At 41.6% G+C, this 25,848-nt stretch overlaps 1 protein-coding gene across 1 annotated transcript in view; it reads right to left on the bottom strand.

Annotated features, from left to right (window-relative positions):
• Window positions 1-25,848, bottom strand: part of cul2 (cullin 2) — a 129,945-nt gene that overhangs the window by 6,949 nt on the left and 97,148 nt on the right. The window contains exons 17-20 of the mRNA XM_069914428.1: window positions 25,441-25,507; window positions 24,262-24,464; window positions 23,355-23,456; window positions 17,828-17,944 (exon numbers count right to left, since the gene is read on the bottom strand). Coding sequence (XP_069770529.1) covers window positions 17,828-17,944; window positions 23,355-23,456; window positions 24,262-24,464; window positions 25,441-25,507 — 489 coding nt within the window. The remainder of the gene's footprint in view (window positions 1-17,827; window positions 17,945-23,354; window positions 23,457-24,261; window positions 24,465-25,440; window positions 25,508-25,848) is intronic.

Raw genomic sequence — 25,848 nt, 5'->3', positions numbered from 1 at the left:
TCTCTAATCCATAACATTTTTGAGACCACTGCTTTTAACAAAGTTCGTGCTGCCTGGTTCAATTTACACTTTTGCACTTTTATGAGTTGAACTACATCTACCATTCCTTAGCTTAGTTTCAAAATTTTAAATTTAGACTTAGCACGATTACAGGCCATTTCAGCACGAGTCCGTGCAACCCAATTTACACCCAATTAACCTATACCCCCCCGGTACATGTTGAATGGTGGGAGGAAACTGGAGCCCCCATGGAAAACCCACGCAGAAACAAGGAGAACATACAAACTCCTTACAGACAGCATGGGATTGGAACCCAGGTTCCGATCACTGGCACTGTAAAGGCATTGTGCTAATTGCTATGTCAACCACGCCACCCATCTGATTTCAATTTCCTTGCAAACTCAGGTCACCTTCTTCACTGTCTAATTTCCATGTCATCATGAAACTCACTCACCTTGCCAGAAACATTCTTGTCCAAATCATTTGCATACAGTGCCTCCATAATGTATGGGACAAAGACACTTCTTTCCTGTATTTGCCCTTGTGCTTCACAGTTTTAAATTTGTAATCAAATAATTCAACTGTAATTAAAGTGCATTTTCACGGCACCATAACTTTGGGACATTTGGCTTCACAGGTGTTTGTGAGTACTCAGGCATGTTTAATTGCTTCATTGGTGAAAGTATAAGAGAGCAAGGTTTGCTTCTAAACTTTTGATCACTTTTGGAGTCTTCAGTTGTCATTTTGTAAACAAATGGATAGGTATTTGAAGGAAGATCTCCACTACTGATGACAGAAGAATTCTCATCATAATGAAAAAAAATTCCCAAATGTATGTTCAACAGATCAGAAACACTCTTCAGGAGGCAGATATGTCAATGAGTACTGTCGATAGAAGACTTCATAAATAGAAATACGCTGCAAAGGTGTTCTGCTTTGGATCGTGCTAAGTTCCTTCACGCCTCCAAACTTTGCTCTGATACAGGCTAATCTTGGTCTCATCTGACCACAAGACCTTTTTCCAGAATTCTGTAGACTCTTAAATATTTCTATGCAAATTGTAATTTGGCCATCTTTTTTGTGGTTCACTAGTGGTTTGCATCTTGCAGCATAGCCTCTGTATTTCTATAAAGTCCTCTGCAGAAAGTAGTCATTGCCATATCCATACCTGCCTCCTCTTATACCTGCATCAATGAAGCAATTAAACATACCCGAGTATTCACAAACACCTGTGAAGCCAAATGTCCTAAACATTATGGCGTCCTGAAATTAGGGGTCTATGTTTAAAAAGTGCTGTAATTTCTACATGGTCAAACCAAAATGTCCACAAATAACCTTGAATAAAATCTGGAATGTGCAGCACTTTAATTACGTGAATTGTTTGATAACACATTTAAAACTGTGAGGCACAGGGGCAAATAAGAAAAAGTGTTTTTGTTCCAAATGTTATGAAAGTGGCACTGTATATTACAAAAAGCAAGGATCTTTGAACTAAAAATTGAGGCATTCAACTAGTAACGGTCTTGCAGTCTGAAAAAGAGTCCTCTACAACCACTCTCTAACTCTATCATTCAGCCAATATTTATTTTATCCAGTTGGCCTCTAATCCTGTGTGCCTTAACCTTTCATCCCAATCGACTATGTGGGAACTTGTCAAAAGCTTTACTAAAATCCATGTATGTAACTTTAATTCTGCAGGCAATTTCAATAATGGAGCATTGGATATATATTTTCTGAACACAGTTCTAGGAAGGTATCATCAGATTGGAAAACAGAAAATGTGACTGTCGTGTTCAGAATGGAGGGAGACAAAAGGGAAGGAATGACAGACCAGTTAATTTAACATTTTATTGTGTGCAAAATGCTTGAGCCAGTAACTGAAGAAATAGTTAATCATTTGGAAAAGCTTCAAATAATGCCTGTATATCTTTTGGCATGACTTGAAGCTTTTCTAAATGATTACCTATTTAGAAAGTTTCAAATAATGCCAAAGCACAAATTTGCTTGAATTCTTTGAAGTGCAACCAGAGTCAATGGAGGAGAATGTATAGATAAAGTGCATTTTTATTTCCAAGAGCATTTGAAAAGGTGCCACATAAAAGACTAGTTCAGATGATAATAGTGTTTCTTTCTGGGTAAATTATAGTTGTTTGGTTTAGAGATTGGTTTTCACACAAGACAGTTGAAAGAAACAGGCCCTTTTTTCAAGACAAAACCAATGTCATTTGTGGAGTGTCCAAGTAATTCACTGTTTATACAAATGGAAGAGGAGGCAGAATGTCTTTTGATGACATGAAAACAGGTGAAAGGTCATGTTGTAATGAGTATATTGTGACTCTACAGCACAGTATTGAGAGGTTGCGTGAATGGATGAAACTTGCCAAATTCAAAGGAATCAAAAAACAGACTATTACCTGATTGGAGAGAACTGCACATGAGTGAACGACAAAGGAATAAAGACATTCTTGTGCATGCATCACAAAAAAAGTTTGCTGATAAGTGTAAAAGACATAATTAAATCAAATTAAATATGTTTATATTGCAAGGAGATGGAAGTTCAAAAATAGGGAAATAGTATCAACATTGGATAGTGATGGCATGGGCACACCTGGAATACTGTACACAGTATGGAAGGGTATACAGACAGTATCCCCTGATCACTTAATCAATGAGCAGTGCATCCAACTGAAGCTCCTTATAAACTGTTAGAGAATTGGAGCTGGAGTTGGATGAATTCCGGATTATTCGGAAGTTGATAGGGTGATAGACTGAAGTTACAGGAATACAATCACATTCAAGTAGCTTGGTGACAGTTAGGAGTGAGAAAAGGAACAGGCAGGCAGTGCAGGGTACTCCTGTGGCCATTCCCCTCAGCAACAAGCATACCCCTTTGGATTCTGCTGAGGGGGATGACCTATCTGGGCAACAACCAGACCATTCACATCATGGTCAGCTCTGAACCTCAGAAGGGAATGGTGGTCAGGTAGAGCATAGGGGACTTGATCGTGGGAACAGACATTAGATTCTGTGACTGCAAAAAAGACTCCAGAATAGTGTGTGGCCTCTCAGATGCTTAGGTCCAGGAGTTCTCTGAGCGAGTGCAGAATATTCTCAAAGGGGTGGGTGAGCAGCCAGAGGTCATGGTACATATTGGTACCAATGACATAAGCAGGAGTGGGCTAGAGGTCCTGCAAAATAAGTGTAGGGAGTTAGGAAAGAGGTTGAAGAGCAGGACCTCCAAATTGGTCATCTCAAGATTACTCTTGGTGTCATGAACAAAGGAAAGTTAGAACAGGAAGATAGTGCAGTCAAATGAGTGGCTGAAGAGATAGTACAGGGTTTCAATTTCTTGGATCATTGGAACCTTTTTTGGGGAAGGGGTGACCTGGTCTGTATGAGTGTGATGGGTTGCAGTGAACTGGAGGGAAACCAATATTCTGGCTCGGAGGTTTGCTAATGTGTTGGGAGGGGGTGGGGGTGGCGGGGTGTTTCAACTGTATTTGCACAGGGAGGAAACCAGTGAAGAGGCGGGGGAGAGGCAGTTGGCACACAAGGCAAAATTGCAGCCATTGGGATGAGTTGCAACATAACAAGGACACAGAGTCAAAAAAGTAACAAATACTGGTATGTTTTGATGTTAATTGCATACAGCATAGGAAATAAAGTGGATAACTTTGTAGTATAGCTAAAGATTGACAAATGTGATGTTGCAACCATCATGGAGTCGTGGCTCAAGGATGGTGTAGCAGCTCACCGGAGGCTGAATTGAACTGGCTTGTGAGGTTCTGAGTGACGTCATGACGTCACAATGCGATGATGTCATTTGGAACATATGGGGTTTTAAAAATGATTTTTACTGAACTTCGATTGGACCACATCTGATCACTTTCTCGTTCTTCATTTCGCACTACGACACGGTTACCACATTGGGGACTCCAATGGGGCCAAATGGATTTTGGACCCAACATGGACAACACAGCAGTTTTGCTCAAACTGCCTGTCATTTGGACCACTCAACCTGAAGTTTGGTTCAGACAGGCTGAGGTGCAGTTCCACATTCACAGATAGAAGTTGATGTCTCTAAGTACTATCATGAGCCCTCGACCAGGACACGCCCAGTTGAGTAGTGGATTTCCTTTGGGAACCGCCAGCTCTAGGCAACTACGAAGTCCTAAAACTACTCCTCCGGATTTATGGTCTCTCATGACGCAAGCGAGCTGCACGGCTCCTCCAAATTGATGGGCTGGGGAACCACGCTCCTTTGAAGTTTATGAACGACATGTTCGCACTGGCAGATGGCCATAGGCCTTGCTTGCTCTTCGAGCAGGTGTTTTACAGCATATTCCAGAAGACATTCATCACACGTTGGTTAACAAGGATCCTCGAACAATGGCCACCCATGAAGACATCCTGCGGCGTGCGAAACAGCAAGGCACAAGGCTCACAGAAGTTAGTGCTACGTCACACCCAAAGGCCCAGGCTCCAAAAGTACTGGCAATGTGGCGCATATTCCCCCGGACAAGCATGACTCCGTGACAATGGCTACAGCTGCTAGCTACCATAACAGGCTACTGTACACCTGGGTCAAACTCTCCCAGCGCAAATTTCCAGTTGACAGCAGTGCAGAGGTTAGTGTCCTGCCTTTTTCGGGCTTTGACACCCATACCACGAATGCGGGTCTGGCACTCACTGCGGTGAAATAACAGTTCGATTCATACATACAGTACATGGACTATACCCCTGAAATTCAGCAACAACAAGTTCATATGGAAGTTCATTCTTGCTGCTGTGTCCTAGTCGTTGCTGGGTGCTGACTTCCTCAGAGTCCTCTCACTGATGGTGAACACCACAACGTTCCAGAATTTCCACCTTCGAAAAGCCAAACTACCAGCCCCACACCTAGACACTGTGGAGTACTTGAACAATGAATTCGCCAATCTTCTTGCAGAGTTTCCGGACATTGTCACTCCCCAGTTCTCCACTGCCACACCCAAACATGGCATCGCACACCACATCCTCAGCCAAGGATCTCCTCTACACGCCTGAGCCTGACAAGTTGCAAAACAAGAGTTCCACAAAATGGAGGAACTTGGAATCATACACAGGTTTGATAGCCCATGGGCTTCCCCGCTACATATGGTGCCAAAGCCACGGGAGGCTGGAGACCTTGCGGGAATCACAGGCATCTCAACAAAGCTACCACTGCAGACCGCTACCCTGTGCCCCATATACAGGACTTTAGTTAATCTTCATGGGGCCAGTATATTTTCTAATTACCTGTAAACCCAGAGGATGTGCCCAAGACTGCCATCATAACACCATTCAATCTCTTTGAATTTTTGAGAATGCCTTTTGGGCTCAAAAATGCTGCACAAACATTCCCGCGACTGATGGACGCAGTGGGGCATGGCATAGACTTTCTTTTTGAATACTTGAATGACATACTCGTCGCCAGCCACTCCACAAAGAGCACCTGCAGTATCTGCGTTTACTCTGCCACCACCTACAGGAGTTCAGGCTAATTGTGAATTCTGCCAAGTGCAAATTTGGGCAGTCCTCTATCGAGTTCTTCAGACATCAGATCAGTAGCCTTGGTGTTGTTCCATTGCCTAGGAAGGTGGAAGCCATCCTCAAATTCATGATGCCTGATACCATCAAAGGACTCCAGAAATTTCTATCCTCGCTTTCTACCTTCTGCAGCACATATTATGAAACCCCTCTTTACCCTCATGTCCAGTGATGCTAAAGAACTCAAGTGGACAAAGGGTAGGATTCCAGCTGTCCAAAGACACCCTAGTGAAGACAACATTGCTAGTCCATCCACAAATGGATGCACCAACTGCCTTGACGATAGATGCTTCTGACGTGGCAGTAAGCAGGTCTTGGAACAGTATATCAATGGAAATGGAAGCGTCTAGCGTTTTTCTTTTAAGTAGGCACCTCAATGCCTATGAATAATGCGGATTTCTCAAAATTTAAGAAGGAATCTCCATTCAGATGGCAAATGCAGGCAATAAGATACCTAGGTGTACAAATAAACAAAAATCTAGGCCAATTATATAAACTCAATTATAATCCACTAATGAAAAAATTACAGGACGATTTAGAGCATTGGAAAGATCTACCACTAACACTGATAGGAAGGATAAACTGTATTAAAATGAACATTTTTCCAAGGATATTATACTTATTTCAGGCATTGCCAATACAACTGACAGAAAAATTCTTCAAAGAGTTAAAGAAAATAATAAGGAAATTTTTATGGAGAGGGGGGAAACCGAGGATAGCACTAGATAAATTAACAGAATGGTATAAACAAGGAGGCTTACAATTGCCAAACTTTAAAAATTATTATAGAGCCGCACAATTAAGATAAATATCAGATTTTTATCAAACAAGGGAAAAATCAGACTGGACGAGATTAGAATTAGATAAAATAGGGGAAAAGATACCTGAACACATATTATATAAATGGGATGAAAAATTGGTACAACATAGAACTTCTCCAGTATTACATCATCTCCTCAATATTTGGAAGAAGATTCATGTAGAAAGAAATAAAACAAATTATCAATTACCAAAACTAATATTGACGCAAAATAAGCTACTCCCTTTTACAATAGATAACCTTTCCTTTAGAGAATGGGAAAAAAAAGGGATTAAAAGAATAGAAAATTGTTTTTCAGGAAGTAGATTCTTATCCTTTGAACAAATGAGAGATAAGTACAATATAACTGGAGATACAGCGCTGGCATATTACCAACTGAGAACCTACTTGAAGGATAAATTAGGAAGCAATTTGAGTTTACCAGAGGGAAGTAACCTTGAATATGTGATTACAGATACAATGTTAATCAAAAGATTTATAACAAATATGTATATTAAACTGCAAGAAAAGGAGAATGAGGAAACAAATGGTAAAACTAAACAAAAATGGGAACAAGATTTAAATATAAAGATAAAAAAGGAAACATGGGAGAAATTATGTTCTGGAACGATGAGAAATACAATAAATACGAGGCTACGTATGATACAATATAATTGGTTACACAGACTATACATTACACCGCAAAAGTTAAATAAATGGGACCCAACAGTATCTGATAGATGCTTTTGATGTAAAAAAGAAATGGGAACAACAATTCATGCAATCTGGACATGTGAGAGGGTAGAAAAATTTTGGGATGATCTCAATCAGATATTAAATAAAATAACAGAAAACAATATACCAAAGAATCCAGAGATCTTTCTCCTAAGTAACATAAAAAACAAAGAATTTGGAATTGATTTGGAGGATGCACAAAAAAGATTTGTTAAGATAGCCCTAGCCGTAGCAAAAAAATGTATTATGTCAACCTGGAAATTGGAAGATAATTTGAAAATACAACAATGGTATATAGAAATGAATAAATGTATTCCATTAGAAAAAATAACATATAGTTTAAGAAATAATATTGAAATATTCGAACAAATATGGGAGCCTTACATTAAATACAATAGCGAAAACCTACCGGGGACAATCATTACCTAAGTTGATGGAAGGAGAAGGAAAGAAAAGAATGGACTCAGTAGAATTTCTGGTGTATTTTTGTTGAATGACAACATTGTCTGACTGGTTTAATGCAACCTAGATTATATACCTAAAATGGATGAGGGGGGGGGAGAAAAAGTCACTGTATATGTGTGAAAAAGAAAAAGTGTATATCATGGCTAATGTGATTTATGGTGTGAAAAATAAAAAATTAAAAAAAAAAAGTAGGCACCTCCACCCTTTGGAAACAAAATACAGCACATTCAATAGGGAACTGCTGGTGCTGTACCTAGCAGTCAGACATTTCCTTTATTTATTGGAAGGAAGGGACTTCACAGTTTTTACTGACCACAAACTGCTAACGTTTGCCTTCACGAATGCATCAGATCCCTGGTCAGCCTGCCAGCAAAGCCACCTATCTTACATATCTGAGTTTTCAACCAGTAAGAGAAATGTGGTGGCTGACGCCCTTTCCTGAACCTTTGTTGAAGCAGGACTTGCCCTCTCTCCGGTTGTAGACTATATGACGTTTGGCAAAACTCAGCGTCAGGACGACAAACTCCCGGCTTATAGAACTTCTATCACGAGTCTGCAACTCGAGGATGAAGCCTTTGGCCGCAAGGTACCACTTTCCTGTGCAACAGTTCCACAGGTCAGCCTTGCCCTATCGTCCCTGTTGAATTTTCGATGCCATTCATGGACTTTCCAACCCTCAATTCGAGCGACAGTCGGCCTGATAGCCGACAAGTTTGGATGGCATGGACTCAAAAAGGTCACGTACTGGGCAAAGACATGCACGGACTGCCAATCTGCAAAAGTGCAAAGGCATGTGAACGCACCGCTTCAGCATTTCCAGCATTGCAGCGCAGATTCGACCACATACATGTTGACATTGTCAGCCCTCTTCCGTTGTCTTGGTACTTGTGAAATTAATTGCTTTATGGCTAAGTTAACAGATAATACAGATAGGTGGAGGAACAGGTTAGGTAACAGGGAGGCTGCAGAAGGACCGAGAATGAAATACAATGTTGGAAAGTGTATGGTCATGCACTTCGGTGGAAACAAAATCAATGGGCAGACTATTTTCTTAGTGGTAAGAAAGCTGAAAACACCCAGAAGAGCCTGAAGGTAAACTTGCATGTTGAGTTAAAGGTGAGGAAGGCAAATGCAATACTGGCATTCATTTCGTGAGGAATAGAATACAGGATCAGGGATGTGATATTGACCCTTTATGAGTGTGTAGCGGGCCTAGCGACTGTGGTTAGACAGGCCAAATCGCCGCCTCAGTTGTCCGACTCAAAATGGCGTGGGTCCCCCTTCACTCCTGAGATGCCCGCGGTTAATGACACGTGTTGTCCAGGGTCATCACCGCTTCTGGGTGGTGCACCGCCAGTCAGGGAGTGATGTCATGACACGCTGATGTCACTTCTGGAAGCCGGCACACACATCACCGGAAGTGGGTGTTTCCTTGTGCACAGCGCAAGGAATTCAAACAGTAAAGTTAGTTACTTGTTCACCCTCACACCACATGGATGTCTCTTGATTCCGTAGCACTGCCTTAGCAGACGCTACAGTGGTGACCCTGATGGTTCCAACGTTTTGGGAACCTACCTCAAGTGCGACAGAATGCAGGATGCTGCTACCACTACAGTCATAACGGCCACGACCAATGGGGTGAGCGTGCATTTGTTGCTCTTCTGGGCAAACCAGCCCAGGAATTGACTGCAACTGGCTGAGTCACAGTTCCATATCAGAGGCATTGTCTCAGACTCTGGCATGTCGTCAGTGCCCTGGACGCCATCACCGGAGCCAAAGTAAGGCCCTTCATGGAAAATCCTCCCATGAAGCACAAGTACAAGCAATTCTGGGATTTCCTCCTCTATTCCTTGGAACTCAGCCGGCACAAGTGCACCGTTCACATCCTAAATATGCAAGTCCTGGGCAATAGAAACCCCTCCGAGCTTATGCACGAAATGGTGGCCCAAGCTGATGGACACATGAACTGTTTCCTTTTCGAGGCCCTATTCCTCTCCAAGCTGATGGTACACATTTCCTCGGCAATTTCCAACATGGATTTCAGCGCCCCACACCTGGTAGCATAGGAAGCAGACAGACTTTTCCATACCCTACAATAGAGCTTGATCGACGTACAGCCCATCTACGCCGTCGGCACTGTCACTTCAGCATCTTCGCCAGGCCCCCCAGTATTAGCCGTGACCCAACCATAGAACAATGAGCACCCAGACAAACAGACCAAATACTGCTTCCACCACTGCAGATGGGGCTGAAATGCACGGCGATTCAACACCCACCCCCCGTGCACCTACCCCACTGCCAAATCAAACACGGCGATGGGACATGGACAAGCCGGCCTCTGATAGTGGCTGGCACTCAAAGGCCTACACTACCTCAGGGACCAGTGGACAAAGAGGGATTTCCTTAGATCAGCCATGATCTTAATGAATGGCGGAGCAGGCTTGATGGGCCATTTTTGGCCAACACCTGTTCCTACTTCCTATGTTCCTATGTTAGTCGACAAAGGCACAGAGATAAGCCTCACCCCACTAATGTATTTCGAGACCAAACACAACACCTCTGCAAGCAGCCAATGACTTCTCCATTCTGAGTTATGGCACCTGTCTGGTCACAATCCATGCCGTGGACATGGTTTTCCAGTGGAAGTGCACAATCATGGCCGTGGAACAGACTTTACTCAGAGCAGATTTCATCTGGGATCATGAACCTCTGGTGGACATGGCAAGATGTTGTTAGGTAGATGCTATAATGTTCCAGTCATACCCCCTTACTCTGAGGAAACGTCCTTCTCTGCCGTTAGGAATCCACGCTTTGGACCGAAACGAATATGCCCACCTCCTGGACAAGTACCCAGCCCTACTGGCACCTAATTTCCACAACACCAGACCACCACATGGTGTGGAGCACCACATCAAGACCACTGGGTGCTCAGTATATGCTCGGGCTCAGCGCCTCCCACAAGACAAACTCCAGCAAGCCATGACTGAGTTTGCCACCATGGAGGGGCTGGGGATCACCCATTATTCAAATAGCCCCTGGACCTCCCCACTGCACATGGTACCAAAGAGCTCTGGCAGCTGGCGCTAGTGCAATGACTACAGGCGACTAAATGACGCTGCAGTTCCAGACAGGTACCCTATCCCACACGTCCAGGACTTCACCATAAGGCTCCAGGGCTCCCGGATCTTTTCCAAGATGGACCTAATTAAGGGGTACCACCAGACTCTGGTGCATCCCAGTGACGTCCCGAAAATGGCCGTCATGACACCCTTCGGCCTCTGAGTTCCTTCAGATGCCATTCGAACTAAAGAACGCAGTTCAGACATTTCAGTGGCTTATGGACATGGTTGGCAGGGATCTCGACTTCATCTACCTGGATGACATCCCCATCACCAGCTCCAACACCAGCACGCACAGGATGTACCTGAGTCGCCCTTTCAACAGGTTGCAGCTGTTCGGACCCACAGTGAACCTGGCTAAGTGCCAGTTTGGCCGAGAGACAATCGATTTCCTGGGACTCCGTATCACCTGAGAGGGAATCAAACCACTGCCGGACCAGGTAGAAGCCACCCAAAACTTTCCCAAGCTGAACATGATCAAAGACCTCCAGGAATTCCTGGGGATGGTGAACTTTTATCATCACTTCCTCCTGGGAGCAGCCGCCCTCATGCAGTCCCTGTTCAACCTCATCAATCTCAGCAACAAAATGCTCCAGTGGATTCTAGAAACCACAGAAGTGTTCCAGACCATGAAAACAGCACTAGCATGGGCCATAGTCCTGGCTCACCCAGATTATACAATGGACGCGGCGGACAAAGCAGTGAACGCGGTGTTCGAGCAATAGGTCGAGCAAAGTGAGCCAAGGTATGAGGTATCTGTACACAATAATTGTCTGTTTTACCCATTGGCTGGAAGCCATACCCTTACCCACATAAGACACAGAGACTTGCCCCAGAGCCTACTTGTCCACTTGGGTCGCACGTTTTGGAGTCCCAATCACATCACCTCAGACCAAGGGGCCCAGATCACTTCCTCGCTCTGGGCTGACCTAACTAAGTTCTGCAGCAGCCAGTTGCACCACACCACGGCCTACCATCCTCAGGCAAATGGCCTGGTCGAGCGTTTCTACTGCCACTTGAAGGCAGCCCTAAAAGCTCGAATACAATGCCTGAATTGGATGGACGAACTCCCATGGGTGCTCTTAGGCATCTACACAGAATTGAAGGAAGACCAACCAGCCTCGTCTACTGAGATGGTTTACAGCTTCCCACTTACCATTCCTGGGGACATTCACTTCAAGCCCCACACCACCACCCCCCCACCCCGGCCCACAGCCTAGCGCCGTAGACGTCCTCCAGCGATTGAAGGTGCAAGCGGGTAAACAGATGCACCCATCACCTTCACAACACGGCTCTCCATCCTGCCACAACCCCACAGACCTACAGTCCACCGACTAAGTTTTTGTGCAGGGAGCACAGCAAGGAACACCCCTACAGTACCCCTACAAAGGCCCATTCAAGGTATTGTAGCAGGACTGTGTAATTTTACACTGGACATTGGCAGGCAACAGGACAGGATCATGATACCGCCTCAAGGAAGTGCATCTGGATGGGAGTCACGTGATGGAGAAGTGGTTTGTCGGGCAGAACCAGCCCTCTCCAGAGAAAAGAAAAAAAGTGTGAAAAAACAGAGCTCAATAAACATAAAATATAGGAAGAGAAAGATAAAGTTACAGAGAAGAGACAGAAGAGAAAAAGTAAGAATAACAGTGTAAAGGGAAGAAGGAAAATCACTGGAGAAGAAAGAAGAAGGCCTTACCTGCACGTCAGAGCAGAGAGCCACCGTGAAGAGGAGCAGACGATCTCCGATGTTGGTGAGTCCCCAGAGAAGGGGTGTCCTCCCGACTGGCAGACTTCAAAAATAGCTCTCAGAGCCAAGAAGAGGTGCGCAACTACACATGCGCAACTCTTCGCGCATGCGCAGTGTGCAAGTAAATGAAAAGGTTAACGCCAGCAGGAGGGGGACTCAGCTGGGGAGCGGCCAGCTGAGAGATGTCCAGTATTGGGGCATTCGGCTGGGGGAAGCAAGCAAGAAAGAAGAAGAGTGGTGAGAATGAAGGCCTGGAAGAGGGTGAACGGCAACGGGGCGATCAGCAGGGGGATGACCTGTGGCAGGAGGCCCAACAATAGGAGACACAGCAGCTGGAGGCCCAGCAAGGTTACAGAAGCAGCTCACCAGAGAAGGATGAAGATACACAGACACAGAGAAGAAGATGACACAGACATAGATACAGACACAGAAGAAGAGGAGGAAGACCAAGAATTTCAAAGGAAAGAAGGTAAAATAGAGGACAAAGTTTAGATAAAGCCTTTTTCAAAGAACAAATGAGGTCATTAAAAGAATGGCTATCATTAGAATTTAGTTCAATCAAAAGAAAAATGAAAAGAGCTGAAGACAGAATGCAAAGCTTAGAGTTGGTCATGACTGAAATAGGGAAGAGTAGAAAATGTGGAGGAATGAGAAAGAGATAAATGATTTAAGAGGGAAAGTGGAAGAGAGCAAAAAAAATTAAAGAGACACAAGATTTATTGTCACAAAAATTGACGTATTGAACGTAGGCGAAACAACATAAAAATAGTGGGCCTGAAAGAAGGCAAAGAAGGGTCAGATATGAAGGAATTTATAAAAGGATGGATCCCGAAGGTGCTGGGAACGACAGATTCACATGAAGAAATAGAAATCGAAAGGGCGCATAGAGCACTAGTACCGAAACCGCCGCCACATCAAAAACTGAGATCCATATTGATAAAATTTCTAAGATATACGACAAGAGAAAACATAGTGGAGCAGGCAAGAAAGAAGGTTAGAGAAGATAATAAGCCATTGGAATATAAGGGACAAAAAATATTTTTTTTACCCGGACATAAGCTTCGAACTTTTAAAGAGGAAGGAATTCAACACGGCGAAAACAATCTTATGGAAGATTGTTATATTAAGACATCCAGCAGTACTTAAAGTATTTATTCCTGGGGAATGGAATAGACTGCTCTCGGACCCAAAGAAAGCCCAAGAATTTGCTGAACATTTGCTGGACAGAAGAGAGGAGGAGGAGTGACAAGAAGGATGACCGGCAAGAAAATATACAAAAATATAAAGTAAAGATAATGTATGTATAAAGATTTAAAGATGAATAAGAGAAGGGGAAGAAGGGGGAGAAAAAGAGAGCTTTGTTATAAGTATAGGAAAATAGTGTTCTCTGGGGGGGACTGGGGATGGGAGAATAATGGTCACTGCGAAATAGGTTGACGCTTGCGAGTAAGTTCGCAAACTGAATGGAAAGGGGAATTGTGGTTGCCGTCAAGGGACAGGGGGCAATCCAAGGAGGGGAAGTTCATTTGGGGTTAAAGGGTTATTGATTGTGAGGATTGTTGGGGTATTTCATGTCTTAAGTGCGTTGTCATATATTGAGATTAAAAAGGAAAACTTAAAAAACAGTAATGGAAAAAAGGGATGGAGGTGGTGAAGAGGCGGAAAAGAAGTGAGAATAAAGATAAAATGGCCACGTGGGACTACATGACTATAAACATTAACCGAATATATAACCATATAACCAAGTTTAAGTGTATCCCATTGGGGAAAAAATATCACATAGAATTTAAAAGACAAAGTTACAATGTTTGAAAAAACCTGGGAAACATATATGGAACATAACAGAAAGAGCAGGTCTCGGACCACCACCACCTAAAATGATAAGAAGATAAACACAATCACATTTAATGTGAATAAGTAGATGATACGTCTTTTTTGTTTGTATTCCTTTTGTATAAAGATATTGTTTTCTTGTATTTTATATGTTCAATATTTCCTGTTTTTTGGAAGGGGGGTGGGAAGGGGGAAGGGAGGGATGGGGAAAAAAGAGAAAATGTCACTGTGAATATTTTAAAGAGACGCATATGTAAATATATTGGTTGATATGGTTCATAGTGCGATAAATAAAGAATTACTAAAAAAAAAGGAAGTGCATCTGGACTCAGGCCAGCCTGTCCTGGACCCCCAGGTCAAATGCAGAGGCCGCACGGGGTGGGTGGTGTAGCGGGCTTAGCAACTGTGCAGTTAGGCGAGCTGAATCGCCATCCCAGTCATCCGACTCAAAGTGGCATGGGTTCTTTACTCCCAAAGAGAAGCCCACAGTTAACGTGTTGCTCAGGGGACATTAACACTTCCGGGTGGCGCTCCACCGGTCAGGGAGTGATGCTACGACACGCTAACATTGCTTTCAAAAGTTGGCACACAAATCACCAGAAGTGGGTGTTTACCTGCGCGCAGCGTGAGGAATTCAAGCAATAAAGGCAGTTACTAGTTCACCCTCGCACCATGTGTTCGTCTCTTGATTCCATAACGCTGCCGTAGCAGATGCTACAAGACCTCATTTGGTTTGTGAAGCAAAATTTTCCCTTGAGGAAACCATGCTGGCTTTGGCCATCTTGTCATGTACTCTGTGACTCAACCTTGACAATCAACGTCCACATCTTCCCAATCACTGACGTCAAGCTAACTGGTTGAAAATTTCCTATCTACTGCCTCCCTCCCTACTTGAATCATGGAGTGATATTTGAGATTTTCAAGTCCTCCAGGACCATACCAGAATCTATTGATTCCTGAAAGATCATTTCCAATGCCTCCACAACCTCTATAACAACTTCTTTAAGGATCCGAGGGTGCAATCCATCTGGTCTGGGAGGTTTATCCACCCTTAGACCATTTAGCTTTCTGAGCTCCTTCTTCCTTGAAACATTAACTGCACTCACTTCCATTCCCTGATATCCTTCAACAACTGGCACACTGTTAATGTCTTCCACAATGAGTAATAATGCAAAATACTCATTTAGTTCCTTAGCCATCCCCTTGTCTCACATTATTATTTCTCCAGCTTCATTTTCTAGTGATCCTATTTCTACTCTCACCTCTCTTTTGCTCTTTACATACTTTTTTAAAATTTTTTTTTAATTTTTAATTTTTCACACTATAAACCATATTGATCAAAATACATACATTTTCCTTCTTAAATATATAGTGTCGTTTTCTCCCCTCCCATTTATTTAAAGTTCAGAATATTAGATACATTAAACCCGTCAAACAATGTTGTCACTCAATAAAAATAAACAAGAAATTCCACTGAGTCAGTTCTTTTCATTCTCTTCTCCTTCTGTCATTTTAGGTGGTATGCTCTTTACATACTTGAAGCTTTTTGAATCATAATTGATATTATTTGCTCGCCTACTTTCATTCTTCTTAATTTAAGAATGGTTGTGTCATTGGAAAGGGTTCAAAGGAGGTTCAGAAGGATGATTCTGGGAAGAAAAAGATTATTATAACTTTGAGTGTTTGACAGTTTTTGAGCCTGTATTTGTTAGAATTTAGGAAAATTGGGGGGGGGGGGGAGGAAATCGCATTGAAATATTTTGAATGTTAAAAAGCATGAACAAAATAGATGTAGAAATTTCGGGAGAGTCTGGGACAAGGGGGCGCAAATTAAATTCAGGATTGAAGGGTGTCTGCTTAGAACAGAGATATGAAAGAATTTCTTTAGCCAAAGGGTGGTAAATCTGTGGCATTTGTTGCCACAGGCAGTTGTGGAGGCTGTGTCATTAGGTGTATTTAAGGCAGAGATTGACAAGTTTTTTTTATTAGGCAGGGCATCAAATGTTATGAGGAAAAGGATGGGCATTGGGGTTGAGTGGGAAAATGGATCAGCTCATGATTAAATGGCAAGGCAAATACGATGGGCTGAATAGTCTACTTCTGCCCCTAGACTTATTGCAGTTCAAAAGTGATTCACTCAAGGTTTGTTCATGAGATGAGAGGATTAGTCCAATTATGACAGGCTCCAGAAAATGGATTCTTTAAAAAATGCAGAGTGATCTTTTTGGACAATACAAGATCGCAAGAGAGCATAAAAGGGTAGACAATGAGACATTTCCACAACTGGGAGTCTTACAAGATATAGAACAGTCATTTAAATCTTAGATATGTAGGATTTTCTACTCACAGGGTATGCTTTGAAATTCTCTATCCTGGAGGCAAAACCATGGAAGATTTTTAAAGGGGAGATTAATACATTTTTAAAAGTTTGAGAAAATTTGGGCAAAGAACAGCTGGCATGCAGGAGACTTGGGATGGAGATTAACCATTAACCTGTTGAAAGGAGGAGCAGGCTTGAGGGGCCACATGGCCTCCTTCTGCTCCTGTCTTCCAGTGTTTTTTTAAAATTAGAGATACAGCATGGTTTCAGGACCCTCCAGCCTATGAGCCCGTGTCAGCCAAATACAATCACCGTACAGTTTGGAGGGAGGGAAGAAACCAAATCACCCAAAGGAAACCCTCAAAGACACATGGAGTATCTATTTATATCTAAAGATTAAACATGCCAATGTAAAGGCAATATTTTTCCATTTTTGTCACATCAGCAATTATTCCTTGGGTTTGTTTTGATTATGCTGAATAAACACATTATTCCTTTTATTTAACAACTTAATTTCACATATATATAGAACATTACATAACAAGCCATTCAGCCCACAATATTGTGCCAACATCTATAAACAATCGGAACGTTCCCTACCTCACGCCCACTGCCCTTGATTTTTCATGCATCTATGTGCCTGAGTCTCTTAAATATCCTTATTATGTCAGCCTCCACTAGTATACCTGGCAATGAATTCCAGGTACCCACTTCCCTCTGTGGGGGTGCTGGCTGTCCACCCCAACTATGCCTCTCATGATCTTGTAGACCTCTGTTAAGTCACCTCTCATCCTTCTTCAATCGAATAAGAAATGCTGCAGCTCTGTTAACCTTGCCTCGTAAGTTACCACTCACCCTTCTTTGCTTTAAAGAGAAAAGCCCTAGCTTCTGAAAAATCTTGCCTCATAAGACATATTCTCCAATCCAGGCACCATCCTGGCAAAATTATCTGAATAGTTATTTGACATTGTCTAAGTAGGAACCCAACTGAGGCTGTTTAAACTAATTTTGCATAATTTTTAGTGGGTTGAGTAGACTTTCATTTCATCAGCCTGGTCTGGTTCCAAGCCCTGGGCCTGAAACGAAAGGATTAGGTGAGGTTATTGTCCACTGAGGTTGTTGCAATAAGCGTATTTTCGATCACCAAGAGCAAATATCTTTCAATTAATTTAAATATGAAATACATGATTGGATTTTGGTAATTCTTTGAATACCTAAAAAATAAAATGAACTCTTACCTCTTGAATAAGTGCATTGTGTCGGAGCACCTTACGGGCTTTCATGATGCGAACAATAGCAGCCTGCAGATACATTTTCCTGTCCTCATCAACTGCACTTCTAGTTTGTTCCATCTCCTGAAGCAATGAAATAAGAAAAACCCAATATAATTGTTTCAGCATTTGTCTGATGTGTGATTTGCTATTTGTGCTAATGTAAACACATTGATTCCCAAAATGTTGGATTCAGTTGTCCCCATTAAATAAAATGAAAAGATTGCAATTCTGAAACCAATGAGTATAAAGCTTTAGTATACACAGGTACACAATCCTTTATCCGGACATCTAAAATCCAGAAAGCTCCAAAATCCGGCAAGTGGGAGGAGAGACGGCAGCACGAGTCGGGTGGGCGAGGGGGTGACTGGCAGCGTGAGGGGGGAAGACCAGCAGTGCGAGGGGGGCAGGCGAGGGGAAAGGCGGGCAGCATGAGTTGGGCGGGCATGGGGCTGGATACGGCAGCAAAATTCGGGTGGGCTTAAATCTGGCTTTCTGAAATCTGGAAAAATCTGAAATTTGGAACACATTGTCTTCCAAGGGTAAAGGATTGTGTACCTGTACTACAATAGATATCAGAAACTGAAAGGCAGAAGATAAACTTATGAGTATCGTTTCAATGGTAGCAAATTGGAAAAACGTCCCTGCATTGTAGACTTATCACTACACACTGCCACAAGAACTCCAGTTGACCCACAATCCATCACAATCTTGAGGATTTCTGCACCAATGCATTGGGACAATTTCACATTGTCAATCTATGAAATGATACATGATAAGTTCCAATGAAGAACAACTGCAAACTTTAAATCTCAAGTTACCTTATATATCTGTAGTTACCGGGTTTGGGGTGGGGGGGAGAGAGGGGAGGGGAAATGATGGGTGGATGTAGTCGTGAAGGGAGTAATCCCTAAGAAAAGTGGAGATGGGAGGGAAAGTGAAAATGTGTCTGGTGGTGCTATCCCATTGTAGATGGTAGAAATTGCAGAGAATATGTTGAATATGGAGGCTGGTGAGATGGTAGGTGAAGATGAGAGAAACTCTGTCTGTGTTACATCTGGGAGAAGAGGAGGCCAGGGCAGATGTGCAGGAAATAGAAAAGATGCAGGTGAAAGCCAAGTTAATGGCAGTGAGGGGAAGCTACGTTTTCTGAAGAAAAAGGACATCTCAGATGTCCTGGAACGGAAAGCTTCAATTCTGGGAGCAAATGCAGTGGAGGTGTATTTGAAAGAAAGAATAGAATCCTTGCAGGAGACAAGGTGGGAAGAGTTGCAGTCAAGGTAACTTTGGGAGTTAATGGGTTTATGTCAGATATCTGTTGACAGTTTGTCTCTGGAAAGTGAAGAGATGGAACAAATTAATTTGAGTTCAGGGTGGATAAAACTGTGCGTAATACTCCAAGCGCAGTCTCACTCTAGTTGCAACATGACATCCATACTTCACAACTCAATGCTTTGACCAATGAAGGCCAGCACACCAAACTGCTTCTTTATCACCCTGCTTATTTGCATGGTCATGTTTATTAAAATATGCACCTCTGCCCTCAAGTCTCCTGCACTTTAACACTCTCCAGAGGCCTACCGTATATTATTTAAGACCTGCCTTGGTTAACCTACCAAAATGCATTTGTCTGAGTTAAATTCTAACTGCCATTCTTTGTCCTATTTTCCCAGTTCATCAAGATCCTGGTGTAATCTTAGATAACCTTTTAACAGTCCACTGTATATTTATGTGTCTTCCATAAACTTACTGACCATACTAATTACATTGTCATCAAGTCTTTAATATAGATGACAAACAACCCTCTATAACCATCCTTCATATCCTACCATCAAACCAACACTCCATCCAATTACCTTGCCTCGCTGGATCCTACATGATCTGACCTTTTGGACCAGCCTAACATGCAGAACCTTGTCAAAGGCCTTGTTGAAGGTCACATGGACATCATCTACTGCCCTACTTTCACCGTTGGTCACCTCTTGGAACAAAATTAAATTAGTGAGACAGGTTATCCGACACACAAAGATGTGCTGAATAACCCTGGGTAAAACACAGGATTCTGTTAATGCTGTGGTTAAGTGAAAAAAACACACAATGCTGGAGAAGCTCAGCAGGTTAAACAGCGACTTTATGTAGCAAAGGTTAAGATACATCACCATCGTTTAACATCTTGATGAAGGGCTCAAACCCAAAATGTTGGCGATGTATCTTAACCTTTGCTACATAAAGGCACTGTTTGACCTGCTGAGCTTCTCCAGCATTTGTGTGTTTTTTCTGCTGACTAACCCTATTCAGACTGAATTTATCCAAATGTATATGGATCCTCTCTTACAATCCTCTGAGAAGATGATATTAATCAGTTGGTAAGATGGAGAAAGAAATGATAGGTGCACAGAGAACATTTTAATTTGGCGCTCAAATAAATTCTCTAAATTCCTGTCTTTTAAGCAGCATGGAGTTTAATCTCCATCTATATGTTCTTGGTGAGATGTCCTCCAGTTCTATTGCTATTAACAGGGGTGAGTGATCAGATAACAATCTAGCTTTATATTCCATTTTCCTAACTCTCCCTTGGATATGGGCTGAACACTAGATAATTATTGAGGCTGATAATTATTGAGGCAGCTCAGTCTGCTCTTCTTCGGTACTGGGATGATTGATGCTCTTTTGAAGCAGGTAGGAACCTCCAACTGCAGGAATGAGAGATTGAAAATTGAAAATGTCCGTGAACACTCTGGCTAGTTGGTTGGTACAGATATTCAGTATCAAGGCCTGAGGCCTTGTGAGAGTTCACCCTCTTGAAGGATCTTCTGACATTAGCATTAGAGCAATGGTTCTCAACCTTTTTCTCTCTATTCACATAACTCTTTAAGTAATCCCTATGCCGTAAGTGATCTATGATTAATTAGGGATTACTTAAAGTTGTATGTGAGTGGGAAGGTTGAGAATCATTGCTCTAGACCCAATTGTTACTGAAATATTTTGTTTTGAGAAAAATTGTCATTGGCCCATTTCCTTTGGAGTTAAGAAACCATGCACATAACGAGTCAATTAGGTACAATTAAAACAGTGGTTTTCAAACTTTTTCTTTCCACCCACTTACCACCTTAAGCAATCCCTTTCTAATCACAGAGCACCTGTGGCATAGGGAATACTTAAAGTGGTATGGAAGTGGAAAGAAAAAGGTTGAGAACCACTGCATTAGAAGCAGATATCACGGAGGAGTAGAATCAGCTTCTGCAGGGATTCTCATTGGTACCACCTACAGGACAGCTTTGAATCAGTAGAGTGGACCAAATTCAAGGATTCATCTTCAAATGTGAATGAATATGCCACAGCTGTAACCAACTTCATCCAGGTAAATGAGTGTGTGTGCTCACGAATATATACCCGATTACCTCAAACAAAAGCTGTGGATGAACTAAAGGATTCACAGCCTCTGAGGACTACATCAATCAATAGTATTTAAAAATGGTGATCCTGATTCGAAAGGAAGACCAGGTATCACATGTGGAAGGCTATCTTAATAGCAAAGAAGCAACTCCGAGTGAAATTAGAAACATAATCTGATAAATGCCAGCTTGAGCAAGGGTTGGAAGCCATTAATCCCAGAAGGTAAAACCTTCACATCATAAAAATCTGTGATGCTTCACTCCGCGAAAAGCTGAACACCTTTTATGCTTGCTTCAAAAAGGAGAATTCAATGGTACCAGTAAGAATGTCTGTGGTACCATGACTTGCTCAATACTGTTGTCACATAACAACAAATTTCATGACAAATGTTCATGACAATAAACCTGATTCTGACATTACAGGCAAAATTCTCCCATCATCTAGAAAATCTACATGTAAAACTGACATCAAAGAGCAGCAGCAATCATCAAGGATCCACACCACCCAAGACATGCTCTGTTCTTACTGCTGCCATCAGGAAATAGGTAGAGATGCCACAAGAATTACACCACCAGATTTAGGAGAAGTTGCTTCTCTTTCACGATCAGACTCCTCAACAACAAATTCAATCAGAGACTCATTTTAGGACTCTTCTTTACACGTTATTTATTACTGAATACTTTGTTTTTTTTCTATATTGCACAGTTTGTCTCTATTTCTCTCTTTTGTATATGTATCTTTTTCTTGAGTACAGTTTGCAACACCGATAAGCATAAATTCTGCCTGTCCTACTGGAAAAAGAATCTTGAGAGTTATATGTGATGTCGCATATATACTGACAATAAATCTGAACTTTGAACTTTGGAATTCTATCCTGACACAGCAAGGGGATTCATTTTGAGAGGACAGCCGGACTACCACAGACACATCTGGTCACCAAACTAAAGGAAGGACATGATTACAGTGGAAAAGGGCAGAGAAGATTCATGAGGGCATTCGCTGGGATGGATTATTTGGGAGTGGAGACACCATGCTGCTCTGCAAGGTCGTACCACCCGATCCTAAAGCTGATGGCTCCGTATAGGCTTTAAATGGCCTGTTAAAGAGGCTGATGGTGTTTTTATTTTAAATTCAGCAACCATAGGGTCTGTGGCCAAAATGATGGTCCCCGTGCAGGGTAGCATACTGCAAGGGGTTGTAGACTGCGAGGGAGTAGCAAACTGGTGCAGGGCACCAGAAACAGGGAAAACAACCCCTCTTCCCCATTGAGATGGAGATGCATATGAGACGTCCCCATATGATGGTGAGGGGATCAATGGCTGAATGACCCACACAGGCTGTAGGCCATTGGTAACTTGCGGTTGAAGGACACTCACAGGGGGCAGGTGCTCAAGGGAACCAGGAATCGGAACTGGGATTCAAGAGGGTGCTGAGGGCAAGACGAGCTCCCAAAGGTTCTCGGATACTGAAGGTCTCCTGATTTCATCGGGTTGGCCATGTTTTGAATTGCAGTCTGTGCAATGCTGGGAGAGCGCAGGAGGATAAGTCCATGCACACAATTGTAACAATTGCTCTCTATTCTCTTCTTACTTAATCAGATATAGATCCACGTAAAAATGTTATAAACTAAAATGCTATACTGTTGTATGCACATTCAAAGTTCAACAAGTTAAATCATCAGGTTTACTGTCAGTGGATCTGAAGGGAGATTATTTTATTTCTCTTTCTCCTACGCTATGCTTATGGGGACCCTTTGTTTGCCCTATGGATAATGTACTTTACATTTTTAATTTATTATTACTCGACAACAAAATGAATCTTTGACATTTTGAGTGGTGTAGGAAAATCTCCTCACATTTAAGTATCCAGAATAGCAGCAGAATCTACTAAGGAAGAGAAAACTATGGACCAAGTACAGGTAAATGAGATGAATACAGATGGATATTTGATTGGCTACATGACTTTGGTGGCAGAAGGGTCTGGTTTGTGCTTTATGATTCTACGAAAATTAATGCTGGAAAGTAATGTTTCTACCTCGGTGATTATTTTTGACCAATAACTATGAAAAATGATAAATCAAGACAAAAAAAGCTCTTACTTGCGGTGTATCTTTCTGCATGGAGGTTGTAATTTTAAATTTTGTCCTTTTACTGCTGAAAATTGTATTCAATGAGAAAATGGAATCCAAGTCAACATCTTCCTGTAAAAATAAAATAATCTAAGGTGAATTTATACAGCAAGTGGTTTCCTGAGTGCATGTGAACTTTTCCCTAAGCAGCATTTTATCAAGACATTTCGTTGAAGCAGATATACCTAAAAATTCACTTTTCTGCTGTGATCTGACGTAGATACTCAAGTGTTTATCCACTGGCTGATTGTACTTTTCTCTCATTAAACTTTATTCACAGTAATTTTTTAAAGTTTACTAGTTTCCCTTCTTTTGTTTGTGAGTCTACTGTTTCTGAGTGCCAACATTTTATTATTTAGTGTGTTAGGATGTTAACCTGTCATGAAGGAATCCCACTCAAGCCTTCAATAACATGGCCCAACGTTTGCAACCTTATAAATGCATGAAAAGGTCACAGAACTATTAGGAATTTTCATCTTGGATGACTTCCCTGTCAAACACAGGGAATCTGGGAACACTTGAAGTACTCCTCCAACAACTCCGCATCACTCCATACTTCAAGTCTTTCTCACTTGAGCATTTATCATGAGTTACTGGAAAACTTGAAATGTCAGCTTTAGTTTTTATTCCTTTTTGTGGAAATCGAAGATGTCTCTGGAATTGAATCAAACTAGAAATTCATGAATTTATCCATTTCTTAATTTAGTTGTGTTCATTCCTCATAAGTTTCCCATTTAGCAGGCATTCTGGTATAGCCATCACTTTAATTAAAGGCGGAGGTATTATATATTAGCTCTTGCAAAACAATGTTAAAATAAGTCTTCACATTGCAACAAATTCCTTAAATATGTTACCATCATTTCATCACCATACTTGCCTTGCTAGAGTCATGGTTGATCATTTTCACATCAAGCAAGGATTTTATGGTTTTACTGAGTTCCTTTTCATTCATCTGTGTGCTGTCTTGGAGCTCCTTGTAGCTGACGATTTCACTGTTGTTAAATGCTAGCAGCACAGCCATTTGGTATGTAGTGACCATAGCTACATAAGGCTTTGATAAATAGTTCATTTTTACTTCACCTTTTCCACCCATTAAAAAAAAGAGAGAAAACATGAAATGTGCAAATACAGTGTTCCATAATTTGTCAGTTTCGTTAATTAATAGACCACAATGAACCAAAGGATAAAATGTTTAATCAGAGTTTGACAATAAAGGTAAAAGACATACATATATTAGTTAAAGCTGACTTACATTAAAAAAGAATAAAAGAAGAAATGAGAGCAAATTTCTTCATTCAGTGGATGGTGAGACTTTGGAATTCATGAAGTCTGTAATGGAGGCTCATTCAAGACACAAGTGCAGTAAAACCTGTTATCCAGAATTCAAGCAACCAACAGCCTCAAGGTACTGGCAAAAAATATTACGAAAACCAAATAGATGAAATGTACGGAAGTTTAAAATTGGCATGACTCGACATTAGCTCGTCAATCACACAATAGGAAATCTGAAGCAACTGGAAAATTCACTTATTCAGCATCTTCCAATCCCCATAGGTGCCGGATACCAGGGGTTTTACTGTGGAAATTGAGGGAATCAAGAAATATGGAATTACTATTGTATAAGAAAGCAGTGTTGAGATTTGTGTGATTTGCAATTGCCTGGTCTTGCTTTGATTTCCAAGTTCCTGATACAAATATGACAAAAGTTACCATCTTATAGGGAATTAAATCTTCCCAAAGTTATATGTTGCATAAAATACTCCTATAAATCTTGTGTCTTTTTTTGAATTGTACTGGAATAATTACACAGGAACAGTTTGGAGACAAAAAAAGACATGTACCTTATAAAATTGACCAGTTCTGATTTCTGAATTGCATTACCATTGACAAAGTGTGCACCAAAATTGCTTATATTCAAATCGATTTTCTTTCATTTTTTTTTTTTTAATTTTTTATTTTTCACACCATAAATCACAATAGCCATGATATACACTTTTTCTCTTTCACACATTTACAGTAAAGGTTTTGAGAGATTGAGGTATTGAAGAATTCTTACCTGTACAAAGATAATGCAGCCAGGTAAGCTTTCTTCCACTGAAGTGTTGATTGTAAAACAATTCAAACTGTAAGGAAAGAATTATGTAAGCCAATACTTCAAAACTACCCATCAGTAACATTTTCCTAATGATGATGAAGTTAAGAGATGACTAAAAAACTTCACGAATGAATTGCAAGTGAAATGTTTTGAGAGACGAAAAAAGCAAACTGCTAGAGAAACTCAGTGAGTTAAGCAGCATCTGAGGAGGGTGGTAGGAAATATGGACATATCAGGTTGACACAATCCATCGATTCACATTTTATTGCTCCAGATTTCTACACCTGCAGATTCTTGTGTCTTAACTTTTGAGGGAGGATTGCCATCAGACTTGTCAACAAAGGGGGGGGGCGTGGCAGGATGGCATAA

The sequence above is a fragment of the Narcine bancroftii genome, chromosome 1 (assembly GCF_036971445.1).
Source record: "Narcine bancroftii isolate sNarBan1 chromosome 1, sNarBan1.hap1, whole genome shotgun sequence".
NCBI classification, from domain to species: Eukaryota; Metazoa; Chordata; class Chondrichthyes; order Torpediniformes; family Narcinidae; genus Narcine; species Narcine bancroftii.
Note: the sequence above shows the minus strand (reverse complement) of the source record. Positions and strands in the feature narration are given on the sequence as shown.